Source organism: Sturnus vulgaris, chromosome Z (genome assembly GCF_052056855.1).
Source record: "Sturnus vulgaris isolate bStuVul1 chromosome Z, bStuVul1.hap1, whole genome shotgun sequence".
Lineage (NCBI taxonomy): Eukaryota > Metazoa > Chordata > Aves > Passeriformes > Sturnidae > Sturnus > Sturnus vulgaris.
This window is the reverse complement of record NC_142283.1, coordinates 37,378,719-37,394,189: the sequence shown is the minus strand read 5'-3', so window position 1 is coordinate 37,394,189 and position 15,471 is coordinate 37,378,719. Positions and strand designations below refer to the sequence as shown.

General features: G+C 40.0%; 1 protein-coding gene across 4 annotated transcripts in view; it reads left to right on the top strand.

Moving 5' to 3' along the window:
- Nucleotides 1-230: 230 nt before the first annotated feature.
- NRG1 (neuregulin 1) overlaps nt 231-15,471 on the top strand; it is a 456,687-nt gene continuing 441,446 nt past the window's right edge. For 2 of the 4 annotated variants that reach the window (XM_088157370.1, XM_088157368.1), the window contains exon 1: nt 231-267. Coding sequence is in view for 2 of the 4 variants with exons in the window: in XM_088157369.1 (XP_088013495.1) it covers nt 263-267 (5 nt within the window). In the remaining 2 variants the exon portion in view is untranslated. The remainder of the gene's footprint in view (nt 268-15,471) is intronic. The other 2 variants (XM_088157369.1, XM_088157367.1) reach the window with 1 other exon arrangement.

The following is a 15,471-nucleotide window of genomic DNA, read 5'->3' as shown; positions in this document are numbered from 1 at the left end:
GGGGGGCGGCGCAGTGCGCAGGGGGCGGGCGGCGGGCGGGGCGGCGGGCAGCACCATGTGGCCGCGGCTCTCCGCCCTCCCGCTCTGGAGCTGCGCGGCGGCGGCGGCTTCCGCGGGGCGGCCGGGGCAGGCGAGCCGCCGCCGCTGCCCTCCGCATGGAGCCGCGGCCGCCCGGCGCCACCGCCGCCGTGCTGCGAGGGGCGTCCGCGGCGCCGGGGGCGGCGGGCGGCGGCGGCGGCGGCGTCGGGGCGCCCTGCGGAGGATGTGGTGAGTGACGGCGGCGCCGCGGTGCTGCGAGTGTGAGTGTGTGTGTGTGCATGCGTGGGTGGGTGGGGGTGTGTGCTCTGTGTGTGTGCATGTGTGTGTGTGTGTGAGGGTGTGCGCGCTCCCGGCGGGCCAGGCCGCTCCCCGGCCCGGCCCGCGGTGGCGTGTCCCGCCGTGTCCCGCCGTGTCCCGCCGTGTCCCGCCGTGTCCCGGCAGCGGCGGGTCCCCGCGGGGCGCTGTCCGCGGTGCTGAGCGCTGCCGGGCGGGCGCGGCCCCCGGCCCCGCCGGGCGCGGAGACGCGCGGGGAAGGAGTAGGCTTTGCTTTCTTTCCCTGGCTGCCTGCCTTGCGGTGTGCTGCCCGTGCTGTCTCGGCGGAGAGGCACGGTCGCTGCTCTGCGTATGAAAATACCTGGCCGGACCCTGCGTGGTGCTCCCACAGGGTTTGTGATACGGTGATGGCAGAAGGCAGCCGGCAGATGAGACCGTCAGTAGTCGGGTGGACCATAGGGTGACACTAACACAGCGCGGGGCAGCGGTCCAGAGCTGGTGGTGTTTTCGGTTTGCAAATCTAGACGCTATCGGCTCAACATCTGTTTGCAGCAGACAAGATAAAGTAGCTCCTTGGCACCCTGCAGTTCTGCAAATGGAAACATAGACTCAGTTTTTGCTATGCATTAGCTTAAATGAATTTGAGGTCAGCCAAAATTTAGCTACATTATTCTTATATTTTCGTGGTCTTAAGTCACATCATGACTGGTACTGATTGTTGGGAAACGATATGTCCTTACTACTATGAGGAAATACATTTCTTAGTGTGCAAACTTCTCTCAGTGTAAAAGAAGTAACAATACACTTCTTTTCAAGTCTTTCCTTCTTGTAGCCAATATTCAGCTTCTCTTTCCTGTAGCAGCTAAACATTCTCCTCCTTTGTTATCCTGCAGCATTTCTTACAACAAATATTCTTCATTTGCATAAACAATGAACACACTGTTGCATTTTTGGTATTGTGTTCATCTTTGATTCTTTAAAAACCGTGATTTCTCAGAGCTATTATAAGTGTGTGTGTAGGTGTGAGGAAGCAATGCTTTGCATTCAGTTATCCACAGGTCTTAGGTCCTGGATACTCCCTTGGGCTTAGTGGAAACTGAACTCTTCAAGCATTTTGCTGTAAATGCATAGCAGTTGAAAGACTTTTTTTTTTTTTTTAAGTGAAAGGATTATGCCTGTTTAAAAGGTAATCAGTACTGTTTACTACAGGTGTTACCAGCCAAAGGCTTGAGAGGAGTTAAATTGTGTGGTCATGAGGCTATTGTATAATCAGGCAGCTTAGTTGAGGTCTCTCTGTAGACTGAAAGCTGCCACAGGCATTCAGGCCTGTCTAAATGGGAGCCTGTGAAAATCTTGAGTTTGAGAGAGTCACAGCCTGTAAAATTTAGGCTGCCTTCAGCACCTACCCTTTGTGATTCAATGGAATCTGTATTTCACTTGCTGATGTGTCCCATCTTGTAAGTCCTATCTCACACTTCCTAACTTTGGCCTCTGCTTTTCTGATCAATGACACTAGATGAATTTCTAAATTTGTTACTGACATGAGAATAGTATTTTTTTTTTTTAGTTTACTTTGAAGAAAATGTTACTCCTCTTCCCACTGAGATGTTGATTGCTTCTCTTTAGACTGTGGGAGAGAAAAAGAGGACAATTTAAGAAAGTCATGATCTGCCTCACATTCGTAACTTTTCTTTCCATTTTGCCTTGTATAAGCACTTCTGCTGGCTTTAAGCAGACCTCACCATAGGCATAAATTTTCTCCAGTGTTTTGAAGGCAGAGGCATAATTCCTGAAGGCTTAGGTTTGTAGGTGTTTTGTTGACATGATTAATCATGCAAATAATTCTAGGGGCTTCCATGCTGGCCTGCTTGTCTGACTAGTGACAAGAAATACATGACATCTAAGTAGAAGCAGATTAACTGGGAAACAGAACCTCAGCAGAGGCATTCAGCTGGCTTTCCTCAACTCTGTGCAGAAGACGAAGTGGGGCACTCAGCCTAACAGTACTTGTTGCTCATGCTGTACCCATGTGTCCTCTCATAAATTCTGCAGGCCTGTCAAATGCTTCCCATGCTGCAGCTGCAGAAGGGGCAGGAGAGCACTGGCCCACAGCTGGCAGAAGTGGGCTGTGATATAAAGGAATAGTGGTATACTTGTTCAAGTACACAAGATTACAAGTCATGCTTGCTGTGCAGTACAGATGTTTACATTACAAGTACCCTGTCACCTCCTGCCATGAGTTTCACAGTCTTCAGCGAAAATATAATGGGCAAAAGTTAAGTATCCCATGTATTTGAATGATCCAGCTTTGCATTCCTGGTGGACAGAGATGGCTCTTTCCTTACACAATTGAAGATGTGACCAATTGGCAAGCCAGGGTGTGTGTGTGTGTGTGTGTGTGTTGACCACAGGCAGGCACTTTAACTCTTTTGTCATTTCTTGAGGCTGTCACAAAGCAATATAATGAGACTAGTAATATCCTATTTGTATTTATGTAGGCACAAATTTATTCTGAAAAAACCCGTTTCTACTGACAAACGTTTGTTTAAATGTACTGAGCAGGGTGCCTAAAATCTACTTAATCTGATTAACAAAGCAATTAAAGCAAATACATGTTATAAGTATGTGAAATACAGAAGATTTGAAAAGTATTTTTCATGCATATTCTTCAAGTCAAACTGCTTAATGTTTGCTTTTAAATGTAAGCAACTTAAAAATGCATTTGAAGACCCGAGTTAAAAATAGTTGACTTGCTGTTTGCCTGCACCAAGGAGTCTATTTTTGTCTTTATTCGGTAGATTGCACACAGGCATTTCTGGGGGATGTGTCAGGCTTCCTTTGTAGCAATTCAGCCTTTGGATTTGTGTGTTAAATAATTTCGGTTTGCTTAGCAGTCACATTTCTTCCTGATGTACAGATGTTTATAATCATATAGATAGGGAAGGAATACAAAAGTTTATTCTAACCTCTGAACATGTTTTCGGCTGGCTTTTTGAATAGTGACTTGGTTTTACTGTCATTTTCAAAACTGCACTGAAATTCAGGGGAATGCCCAAATTTGAAGAATCGTTTTAATACTTGACTCTCCTTTGTACTTATGGTTGATATATTTTCCAAGCACTACTGAAAATAAACCCTTTCAATAGTTCATTTTAAATGATTTTCTCTATAAACATCAGTTTGAGGCTAGCTCAGATGGATTAATGTATCTCTTGAAAGTAAAAATGTGACACTATCTGGAAGTATTGTTTTTAGAGTTCATAGGCATGTTTTGTGGAATTGAAGCTGCCTAGAGCGAAGGAATTTATCTTTCATTCTCATATATGTAGGTATTTAAAGCTGTATAAATTCTATGTTTAGAACATGATATAAGCAGAAATAGATTCTATGTGTACGTATGTGTTCAGAATAAATATTTATATTGAAACTGTCCATGTATAGGTATATGTGGTGGAGGCAGGACTGATATCTCTTCAAATTAGTCTGTTATTTTGTAGTTAGCAAGAGGGTTCTGTTTTTGTAATCTGAAAACGATTAGCCTCAGTTCAGAATCTGAAATTATTTCTTTGTGTTTCTTGGATAATATTTCTTTTTGGGATAAGTAGACTGCTGTAGGTCTGGACAATTGATCATAATGAAACAGCCTGCCTGAGTGATCCTTTTGGGATTTAATTTGTGTTGCTACTGCGACAGCTGCTTGAATTGTGGGGGGTTTCTCCTTTTTCCCCCTCTTGTTTGCAGGGATTTTAGCTGCCTTGCCACTGGCTCTGCCAAGTTAGAGGATGATGTTTCCACCTGGCCTCTGCAGGCTGAAATTTGCTGCCTTTCCAATCTGCCTATCATCCTAACAGCCAAATTCTTGAGATGCTAGAGCGCTCCTTTAATGTGAGCACTTACCTTTCCTGCTTGTCTGGGGCCCAGTCCTGCACCCCTGAAGCCGGTAGGATTTCTGATACTGCCTCTGGTCCTTGTAAAGTCTCTGTTGTGACGGGGACCTTGCATTGCCAGGAGGGTGCAGCTTTCTCCCACCTCCCACACACACTACTCTTTCTATTTGTGTGCTAGAGATACAAAGGCTGCATGACCTTACCTTCTTGGTGCACACACGCACTTCGGAGGTCAATGTTTTGACAGGAAGAACTTGTGTGAGGAATGTGAGCAGAACTTGCCTCTGTTTGTCCTTTGTGCCAGTCAGGCTGCACAGGTTCTTCGGTGTGCATTGCCAGCAGCAGCAACAATTGCAAGTATGGATGGTTTTCATCCAAAATATTGGCTGAAATACATCAGAATATCTGCTTTGCAAGATGCAATTTAAAATACATCTAAAATGTATCCCATCTGAAATGGGATGATTTTAGTATTTGCAGGAAAATGAAATTCGAGAACCATGAAATAAATAATTATTTTCAGGCAACCTGATAACCGTTTCCCTTTCCTATAATTTGCTAAGGATTTCACTTTTGTGCCTTTTTAGTGATGTGTTTTGATTGCATTCTGGTAGCAGGGATAATTATTAATTTGATTGTGAACATTTCTTCTGTCCACAAATAGGACAAAAGATTGTGTAATGCTCTGGAATATCATAGGTATATTGCTGGTCTCATGCCAAGATCATTTTCAGCAATGAGATACATATCTAAATAGAATGCATTATGGTCATTACCTTAATAAAATGTGAGTCATGCACACCAGCACTTTCATTCTTAAAATACTTTAGTTAACTGGTATATCCGTTTGCCAATGGGTAGAGCATACTGTGGAAGACAAATCTGTTGCTGTGTGGACAAATAGTCTCCAGCATCTTCCCTGAAGCTCTGTGCTTAATTTAGCAATTTATGCGTGAGCTCCCTAATGAACATTTTAAGCAGGCTTGCATGATGTATGTTATCACCAAGTTGAAACTAAAACTATGAATGTGAAACTATTGTAAAATCTATTCTGACTTTACCAAGTCCTAGATTTTAAATGAGACTGTTGGCTAAGTATATCAGTTTGTTCTGGATGACAGACAGAAAAGCTGACTCTGTATGTGAAGGTCCTGTAGCTATTGAGAAAAGGTAGCAACTGATAGCACAAATTGCTCCAAAACCAGCATTCAGGCTAAGGTTTCTGAGTAGCAATTTATGACTCAGAAAAACTTCCACGTTCTATCTTGAAAAATATATGCATACTCTGGGAAAATGAAAGGGAAAGTTGAAACTACACAAGCTGTCAGATCACATCATGCGTGTCCATGCAGGAGATCAGCAGGTGAGTCAGAAGGAGTTTGGAAAGTACTGCATTTGGGGGATGCTGTATACTTCTGTATTTCAAATGGATTTTCTTGCTTGCAGGGAAGAAGCAGTCTACAGGAACATATAAGGAAGATTCAAAAATACTCTGACAATGACATAAATTCCTGATGAAATAAAAACTTGTAACATCCAGTATAATTAGTGCATATATTTCTATAGATTTTGAAAATTTTCTAATGCTGATTTTTAAAAACAGTTCAAAAAAGAACATTTAAAAAGCCCTAATCTCTTCATAGTACCAGATCTTCTCTTTATCCTGCTATCAAGTCTATTACAGTAACAGTCAAAATTAATTTATAATCCACCTGCTTTCTGACAAGAACAGTTGTCAGTTTTTTAGCTGATATCTCTATGTACTTGTTTGTACTGTCTTTGTGTGGAAGAACATTTGGGAGCTGAGCAGAGGAAGGGAATCTGATTCATAACAGGTGAATAGGAACTCAATTAGGTTTTGGTACAGCTGTCCAAAACATTCAGTCTTTCTTGTGAGGGCAGGATATATACATGGGGACTGCATTCTTCTTTCTTCTCAGCTTTCATGTTTGCTAGTTCACTGTGCAAGGCTGCTGGAGAACGGATTCTGCTGTACTTCTTCTCTACGGAAATTTGTATAACCATGGAAAATATGTCAATCCCAGACAGCAAATATATTTTGATTTCCTCCATCAATGAACATCATCTACCATCATCTACCATTCTCAAAGAACGAGCTGGCAGATAAAATTATTCTTAAAATGCTTTTTAAAAACAGCATTTATGTTTATAGTGATCTTTTTTTAAAAATTATTTTGAAATACAGAGTTTTATGACCAGCTGCTCTCAAGTATTCATGCTTAAGAATCCAGTACTGCACATTCTGTGAACAAACAATTGGTACAAAATAAAGCTTGTGGTTCCTGCAAAGTATCTTATTGGTGTGTGTTGCTTCCTTTGTCCTAGAGGTGGGCGGCTTCTTCCATTTTGTGTGTGATAGTGAAGCAACTGCAGTTCCTGCTTCCTTCTTTCTACATTACTATCAGCTTTTGACAGTGTTTTTGAGATGAAGGAGAGCAAGCTGAGTAGAGGAAGGTTGTGCTGTTGAACAGGCATTGTTTCACAATGTGCTAAAGAGTTTTATTTCTGCTGTTGGTGGCAGAATAATAGTGGTATCATATTATTGCTAGTTTTCAACACATGCTTTCCTACAGATGGTGGAGATTAACACTGCAGTGCCTGCTGTTTGAGCTGCAGTGCTGAAAACAAAAGGTTTGCCACAGCTGCTTCAGCCGCAGCGAGGAGGCAAGGGCCCCTGGGGACCTTTGGCAAGATCTGATCTCTTTGCATCACTGGCCAAGAACAGAAGTTTATGAACACTGTTCATTTGTTTATTTATGACAGCTGGCTGTTGTCAGTGGTCCCTTGCAGGTCACACATGTTTAAACTTAATCAGAGAGAACTCCTATCCTTTCTTTTGTTTTTTTACCTAAATGTTTTGCTGAACCCTATATGAAGTAGGGAAAGTTTTAACTAATGTTTTTTATTAGATGCGTTGATTGTGTGGTCAAAAACCTCAAGCACTATAAGCAAGGAGATCCTAAACATTTTGGGCTAAATTGGTTCTCTGATACATTTTTTTGAAGTATCCAAAATTCCAATTTACATTAGAGTGTGTTTCAGTACTGAACTAAGCAGCAAAACTTGCATTGACTTTCACTGACACAAGAACAGCCCCTGAAGCTATTGTTCTAGTTCAGCCTAAATTGCACTGGAAAGTGGTTTGGGATATTTCAGTGAATATTCTGAAATAATATTTCTCCCCTGACATCTGGTAAATTGCATAGCTGGAAGTTTCAGTATGTATATGTACTCACTTTTAGATCAGATGTTTTGGTCCACTTCATGCACATTTCAAAATGAATCCTTAAGAAGTGTAGTAATGCTTCAATAGTAATCAAGATAAGATGGAATAATAATGAAATGCAAATTTTTTTTACTAGAAATTTGAAACCTTTTCATTAGGAGTGACCTGAAGATTACAATGGAAATGAGTACAGGGGGAAATGACTGTAGTGGATGCTCAAGCCCTTTTGGGATTTATTTTCTTATTTAGCTTGAATTAAAAACAAAATAAAACATCAGGAAGTTTACTTAGGGAGTGTTTTCCAGATTTTTGATAAGCTTGAAGTTGTAAACTCTTCGGTGATTAATATTTTTTTCAAAATCACAGTTAGATAAGAAAACTAATACAAGAAATGATTGGATCTTTTGCTGAAGATTAAGGCACTGGTATCAAGCTGGTAAATACATATTTCAAAAGATCCTGGGGGTGAATTTAAGTAGGTATAAATCTTAGCAAAAAACCCCAACATTTGAGAACAAAAATACATCCTTGACACACAACACAGAAGAAAATAGCTTTTCCAGTTATTTTTTCCAAAGATTTTTTCTGGAAGCTTTAAGACTGCTGAATGGGTATAGCCATACCTGGGCATTTGAGCCTTTTTAGTTTGCCCAGTTTCTTGTTAAGAAGTTGTAGGTGGAAGAGGATGAGTGATTCATATGTGTCTTTGAAAATCTGTTGGATTTTTGCTAAAAGAATGAAGATCAGGAGTGGTCTTCAGGTCCACCGGGTGTGCACCATAATATTATTATTTATATGTTGACTTTCAGGTGATTTATTGCTACAACACATGTGATTCACATAGTTTTCTGGTGAGTAGCTAGTACTGGACTTGTGACGTTGTCTTCTTCAGCAAGATGTGCTGTGTCATAGAGAACCTTGTAGGAGACACAACTTTCTCCCCACCCTTCAGTGACTGTGGATATATCTTCAATAACACCAGAAACCACGTAAAGCTAAAAAGAGTATCAAAACATTTCTTTCTTTCTTTCCAATGCACAGAAAAAGCATGCAGTGGCTTGATAGATGCTGTGCTTGAGTATCTCTGTTCAGCTGGAGTGAGTTTTTTGTCCAATTGTGGTAAATAAGGGTTTTGTCTCTGGCTTGGAGCCACATTTTCAATCCTTTAATTTACTTGGGATTTTCTTTTGGCAGGACGGGATGTTCTGCTCTGTCTGTGAAAATGTCTTACTTTATTGACAAGTTATGAAGGTCAAGAGAAACACTCAGTTAGGTTTGTATCTAGAGACATCATGAGAAGATGAAGAGGAAGGAACCCAACGAAATAGAAGTACTAAAAAATTTTACAAATACTAAAAAATTTTAACCTTTTTCAGCTTTTTAACCATAACTGGTCATGCTTTTACTTTTCAATTTGCACTTCTTTTCATATATAATTTCTCTTCTAGGAGGCAAATTTTCTACTTGCTTCTGAAAATGTTGTCCAGATATTAAATAATGTGTAATCTCTTTACAGGTGCAGTCAGGATTGATACTTTTGTCCTGCTGGTGATTTGCTATAGTGATTTTAATCACTGATGCTTCTAATTATATCCACTGACTTTGAGATTTAAATTCTAATGCAAAGTGATATTTGTGGTCTAATGCTATCTTAACTACACATCCTTTCCTAACTCTGGGTCCCAGGAGACCTCTCAAGTAAAAAAATCTGTTGTCATCTTTTACTCTCACTGTTACTGGCAGAGGGAGTTTATTCCATACCTCAGAGTTGCCAGTGTTTCTTAAACTGACATTTTAAGATAATTACGTGTAGTAGACATTTATAAATGAAAAAAGATAGTGATAAAAAACCTGTACTTTTCATTAAAACTTCATTTGTTTGGAGATATTTGCTATTTCTGCATCTCTCAAGAAATTCAATATTTGCTTTAATAATACAGAATAAATATTGACTGCTGTATTGTGGTATTGATTTAATAAATCCCTTCGATACTAACTTTTAAGCATTGCTTTGTACATTAAGAAGACTTTCCTGACCATGGTCCAGTTGTGGCCACCTTTTTTCACTCTTAAATTAAGTTTATTCTCTTTACAGTTTCTCTCAACAAATGAATCTGCTGCAATGGCTTAGTAGCAGATGAACTTTAAAATGATGGTGTATCTCCACTACCTTTCAGTTTTGTTTTTTTTCATGGCTTTTACTGAAAAGATCATGTTTCCACATTTACAGGCACATTTCATTTCATGGGTTTTTTTTTTTTTTCACTAGCAAAATGTTGAAGCTTAAAACAGCTTTTTATTTTTAATATACATTGCAAAGTGGCAATTTATTATTCAAAATGCTACGTAATGTTTAGTAACCTGGCTAGCAGATAATGATAACAATTCATGTAACTATGGAGAGAACTATGCAGATGATGGCATTAAAAATGCTTTAGCTTCCCTATGTTGGTTAGCATAGGCAAAACATAAATTATAAAGATAAAAAATTTATAAAATACAATGCATTTACTGAAACACTGACATAAGAGGTATCAGTAGAAGCAGGAAAAATAGATGTCGAGCTTTTATTTATGCAGAAGAAAAATAGTTATTGATAGCTAGAATCTCTACTGTGCAGGCAGATGTTTGATAACCTTAGTTTCTCTTTGCATATAGGAGAGGTTGTCTGTAACTCAAGACCAGTATTGCAAATTTTGTGTTCGCTTGTCTTTTTAAGATTGCAATTTTCAAGGTTATTCCTCTCATATATTCTAGTTTCTTTTCATATATTTTGTGACAGTTCGTTGCTCTCTTACAAATCCGGTATTTTTCTCGAGGAGAGTAAAATAGCCTTGTTTTTTCTGCTTTGAGGATAGTGTCTGCCTTAGTGTAACATACTGCATTTCTTTCCTCAAGTGTAGGTCAGATAGGCCTTTAGTTTTAGTAAGCTGAAGTCTTTATTGTCCCGGAAAGTCAACAGTCTGTCTTCATCCACCCAAAGAAAAAATTTTTCTGAAGTTTCTTTGGTGACAGAGATGTGTGTGCTTACTTGCCAATGGAATTTCATTCACCTGTTACCTGTAAGAACGTGCTGGTGAGTGGTGGAGGAATTTGGGGTGGGGGAGCATTTACATAATACTGTCATTGTTACAATGAAATTTGAATCATGGACCTTTGCGTCGTCAGTGTCTGCTTAAGCCACAGTTGCACACAGAGGTATGTTACTCTGAGAACTTCTAAAATTTCTTGCAGTTCATTTTCAGATTCAAAGAAAAATTACCAAAGTGTATCCAGGCAATTTGCACAGAGAGATCACACTAGAAATTATGAGAATCTGGCTTGGTTTAAAGGTGAACTATACAAGTTTTACTTTTGTACCCATGCAGTCTTTACTACCTACATGCTGTAACCAGAATGTTTGAAATCATATTAGAATCATCATAAAATAGCATGCTGAGCTTTGTGGATTCAGAAGTAGGTGTTGGTTTGGTATTCTGAAATAGGAATCTGGAAGAAACCATAAAAGTGTTTGGGACTGTTAAGGACTAGAAGAAATTATTGGTACAGCATGGCCTTGAAATCTTTTTAAGTTGGATACTGCTAAACAATGCAAATTTTATATAGTCAGATTCAAGTCATAGCTTTTCAAACAAGGAGTATATCTTATGACATAAGAGTAGGATTTGGAGTAATGTGTAAACAGCATTTGTGGAAAGAAATCACAGTTTACGAATACCTGCAAAGACTAGAGCCTTCTTGGGTGCAGGAACTAAAAGGACATTCTTTTGAACGCTTACTGGTTTGGGGTCTTCTTATCCATAAATATCAGGGTTTCATCTTGCATGTATCTATTTTGTGTGTGTGTATGAACACTAGAAAATTAGACAATTTGAGAGATTTCAGAGAAGAGGTACAAATGAACTGAGTGACTGGAAACAAGAGTTGTGAGAAGTTCAGTCTACTGTTTCTGTAATGGGCTAAAGATGATATAATAACTTTCTGTTAGAGGAAGATGTCAATTGATGATTTAAAAGGGCACTTTTTACATTCTCTTATTTTCCCAGTAGAATTTTGCATCTTGAGATCTCTGGGACAAGGCTTAGGGACTATCTGGTCTGTTCAGATCTTCACCATTATAGGGAGAAAATTCATGGGGGCAAAACTCTATTAGACTTCAATCTGGACAGCATTGTAAATGACAAACAAAAAGGCTTTTTAAAACATTTTAACAACAAAAGATTAGAGATAACACTCATCTTTTGCTTGATGAGGTCAGTCTCCTCACAAGTAGGGACATACACACAGCAGAGATTTTTAATACCTTCTTTGCCTCTGTCTTCAACACTGATTATGGGCTCTGGGAGACCTGGAGCCGTGTGTTGAAAGACTGTGTCTTTGGGGGATGATAATCTTCCAACTGACCCTTAGTTTGTTCAAGACATGCTGGTCCAGTTGGCTGTGCATAAATCTATGGGGCCTAATGGGATTCATCTCGGGTACCAAAAGTGCTGACCAATGTCATTGTAGGACCTCTCTCTATTATTTTTCAAGTGACTTGGGAGTCTGGAGAGGTCCCAGTTGACTGGAAGCTGGCAAACCGCCTAGTTTCAAGAAGGGAAAGAAGGAACACCCTGGTAATTACCAGCCTGTCAGTCTCACTTCGCTGCCTGGTGAAGGATTATAGAGAAGGTTATTCTGGGGTTAGTTGGAAAACCCTTAAGAAACAGCACAGTCATTGGTCATAGCCAGTGAGAGTTCACACCAGGGAAGCCACTGGTTGATCTCAGGAAGCCAGTAGATCTGGGGCTTGTGGATTTCAGCAAAATTTTTGATGCTGACTCTCACAATATCCTTCTGGATATAATGCTTAACACACAGCTAGACAAGTCCATAATATGTTGAGTAAACAATTTACTGATGGGACTGGCTCAGAGTTGTGTGGGGTTACATCAGGTTGTTGTCCAGTCACTAGTGCTATTCCCCAGCAATCAGTTTTAGGACCAGTACTCTTCAATGTTTTTATACTCAGAACACAGAAATCAAATGTACATTTTTTTGTCTATGATACTAAACTAAGAGCAGCTATAGACTCCACTGAATGTAGAGTGGCTGTACACAGAGATCTGGATAGACTAGAGGGCTGGGCAATCACCAACCATACAAAATTTAATAAGAGCAATTGTATTCTCTACCTGGAATTAATAATCTTGGTTGTATGTACAAACTGGAGGATAAGAGGTTGCAAAGCAGCTCTGCAGAAAGATCTCTTTGTGTTGATGACAGGTTGAGTCAGCAGTGCCCTGGCAGCCAGGAGGGCCAGCTCTGTCCTAGGGTGCATCAGGTGCAGCATCACAGCCAGACAAGGGAGGGGATTGTCCTGCTCTGCTCTGAACTGGGGCAGCCTCGCCTCGAGTGCTGGGGGCAGTTTTGGGTGCCACAACATAAGGAGGGCATCAAACTACTGGAGTGTGTCCAGAGGAGAGTAACTAAGATGGTGAAAGATTTCAAGCGCAAAATATATGAGAAAAAGTTGAAATCACCTGCTTTCCTCAGCTTGAAGAAGAGAAGGCTGGGGAGTAACCCCATCACAGTCTGCAACTACTTCAAGGGGAGCAATGGGAGGCAAATTGCTGTTCTCTTCTCTCTGGTGACCAGTGGTAGGAAACAAAGAAAAGGAATGAAGCTGTGTCAGGCAGGTTCAGACTGAACATTTGGAAAAGTTTCTTCATGGAAAGGGTGATTGATCACTGGAACAGGCTCCCAAAGTAAGTAAGTGGTCACAGAACCAAGACTGGCAGAGTTCAAGGAGTGTCTGAATGATGCTTTTAGTCATATGATTTAGCTTTAGATGGTCCTGCAAGAAGCAGGGCGCTGAACTTAAAGATCCTTATAGGCCCCTTTAAGCTTGAGACATTCTGTGATTCATCCAGCTATTACCTCAAGAAAAAAGAGTGACACTATGAAATGCTCAAAGCATATATTTGTTGAGATGTAACACTTGATTTTGTTTCAGCATTTTGAATTTTTCAGGATGTTTACTTTTGGTTCAGAGCCTTGCCACAACACTTGAGTGACATAAATGCTCTCTGTAGACCCTATCTTTAAGACCAGATTGTCCTCTTTTGCCTTCTCCACAGCTGTAAAGGTTACTGATGTTTGTCTCCTGCCATTGTTCTGTTGTTGTACCTTTTTTGTCATTCGTTCTGAAACCCAATGAATTATGGAAGACTTGGGGGGAATGATGTTGGTGAGGGTACAAGAGTAAAATTAAGAAAAGAGAAGTTACTATGCTTTGAATCTACGGCTTTTGCAAGAAAATTTCACCAGGTGCAACCTGCCCCTTGAAATTCCTGTGGTCTTTTCTCTTTCAAGGTCTTTAGTGGTTTATGGATCTCTTGAAGTTACACATAGTCAAAGAGAATGGTACTTCTTGAGTCATGAAGAAAAACTTTTTTGTAGAGACTACTTTTTTGTATCTGCATGTCAGGAAACTCAGTGTTTAAACACCCTGGAGAACTTAAGCAAATAAGTTATGACAAAAACTGCCCATCAACTATTTGAAATAGAATGTTAGTGTTCAAGACATGAGGTGTATAAGAAGAGACCCAGTGAGAGCAGCATGGCCTAGCTCAAAGAGCCAGCTAACTGGGGATTCGACATCTGCTATTGCATTTCTCTGCACTACAGGTTCCCCCTGCTCTCCAGGACGGGTCAGTTACTATCACTTAGAAGAGGAAAGCATATTGCTTTCATTTTTGTTTCTGAAGTGCTTGGCTGTAATGGTAAGGAGCATATATTAACATAAATCTTGTTAGGAAAAAAATCTGGACTGACCTCTGGCGGCACTGCTTGTGAACTTGCTCTCAGCTTAAAGGGTGACTTCTAACTACCTGTTGAACAACATAGGGTGTTGCCAGGAGAGCTAAAGTCTCAAGAAGGAATATCCATGTGTAATTGTGAGAATCAGGGAGTCTAGGAGTTAATGTACCACCTGTGGTACTGAAACAGATACTTAAAATAGAGTTTTTGGCTAGTTGTTCTCAGCCTCTCTTCTCTCACCTCCCCAGAGCAGCTCTCTTGGTTTGATACACCTCAGCCAGTTCCTCTTTTCCTATTGTGCTGGGGAGCACCTGGGGAATTGTGTTGCTTGTGTTTAAGAAACTGAACTACTAATACTGACAGTTCTTTTTGCTGAATGACTTGGCTTTTTTAGTGAAACTTGCTGTGGTATCCAAGGATGAGCACCTTTGGCAGTCTCAAATAACAAACTTAGTGTCGAGAAAATAGTCTAATTACTTTTGACAGAGGCTTTTAAATCAAAATGGCCTGTGTTCCCACTGAAAATAAAAGTGTAAGGATCTGGTATAAAGAAAAAACATGGAACACTCCTGATACTTAGATGAGAAAACCTGGCATGTTGGAATCCCATACTTAAAGGAACAAAAGATAGCCAGTATCATGTTTTGAGAAGAAGTCTCATGCTTTAATTGTCTTGATGATTAGTTCTACTCAGGGGAATGAGTCAAAAGCATTCTGCTGAATGGAAGAATAATGAAGGAAACAGAAATATAGAAAAGAAACTTCCTGAAAATTCTATCCCTTTGCTTTGGTTTGTTCATCATCAACACCATTGCTACAGTTTTGAAATAAAGCCTCTAGAATCAATGTAGAGTTTTTATTCTCTTGACAACATTACTTTTCTCATGATATTGTTTCAGCTCTCTAAATCTGAATTCTTTAACTTTGTCTGTCCAAGAAACATGTTGTGCCTTATAGGCCTTAATTGCATTTAGCAACAAAAGTATGATTTGTAAATAAACAGAGTTACTAGATCGGGCCTGCCTTGACCATGCCATGTCCTTTGACTACCAATAACTCTTAACAGAAATAGACCCACACTGTCAGACTCTCACTTCCCTTGTTTTTGAACATCATCAGCATCTTTTAGCACTTTTTCCACTTCAAATGCCTATAGATGACTAACACATTTCTAGTTTATGTAATTTCTAGGCTGAAACTGTCTTAATATTGTCTATGAATATG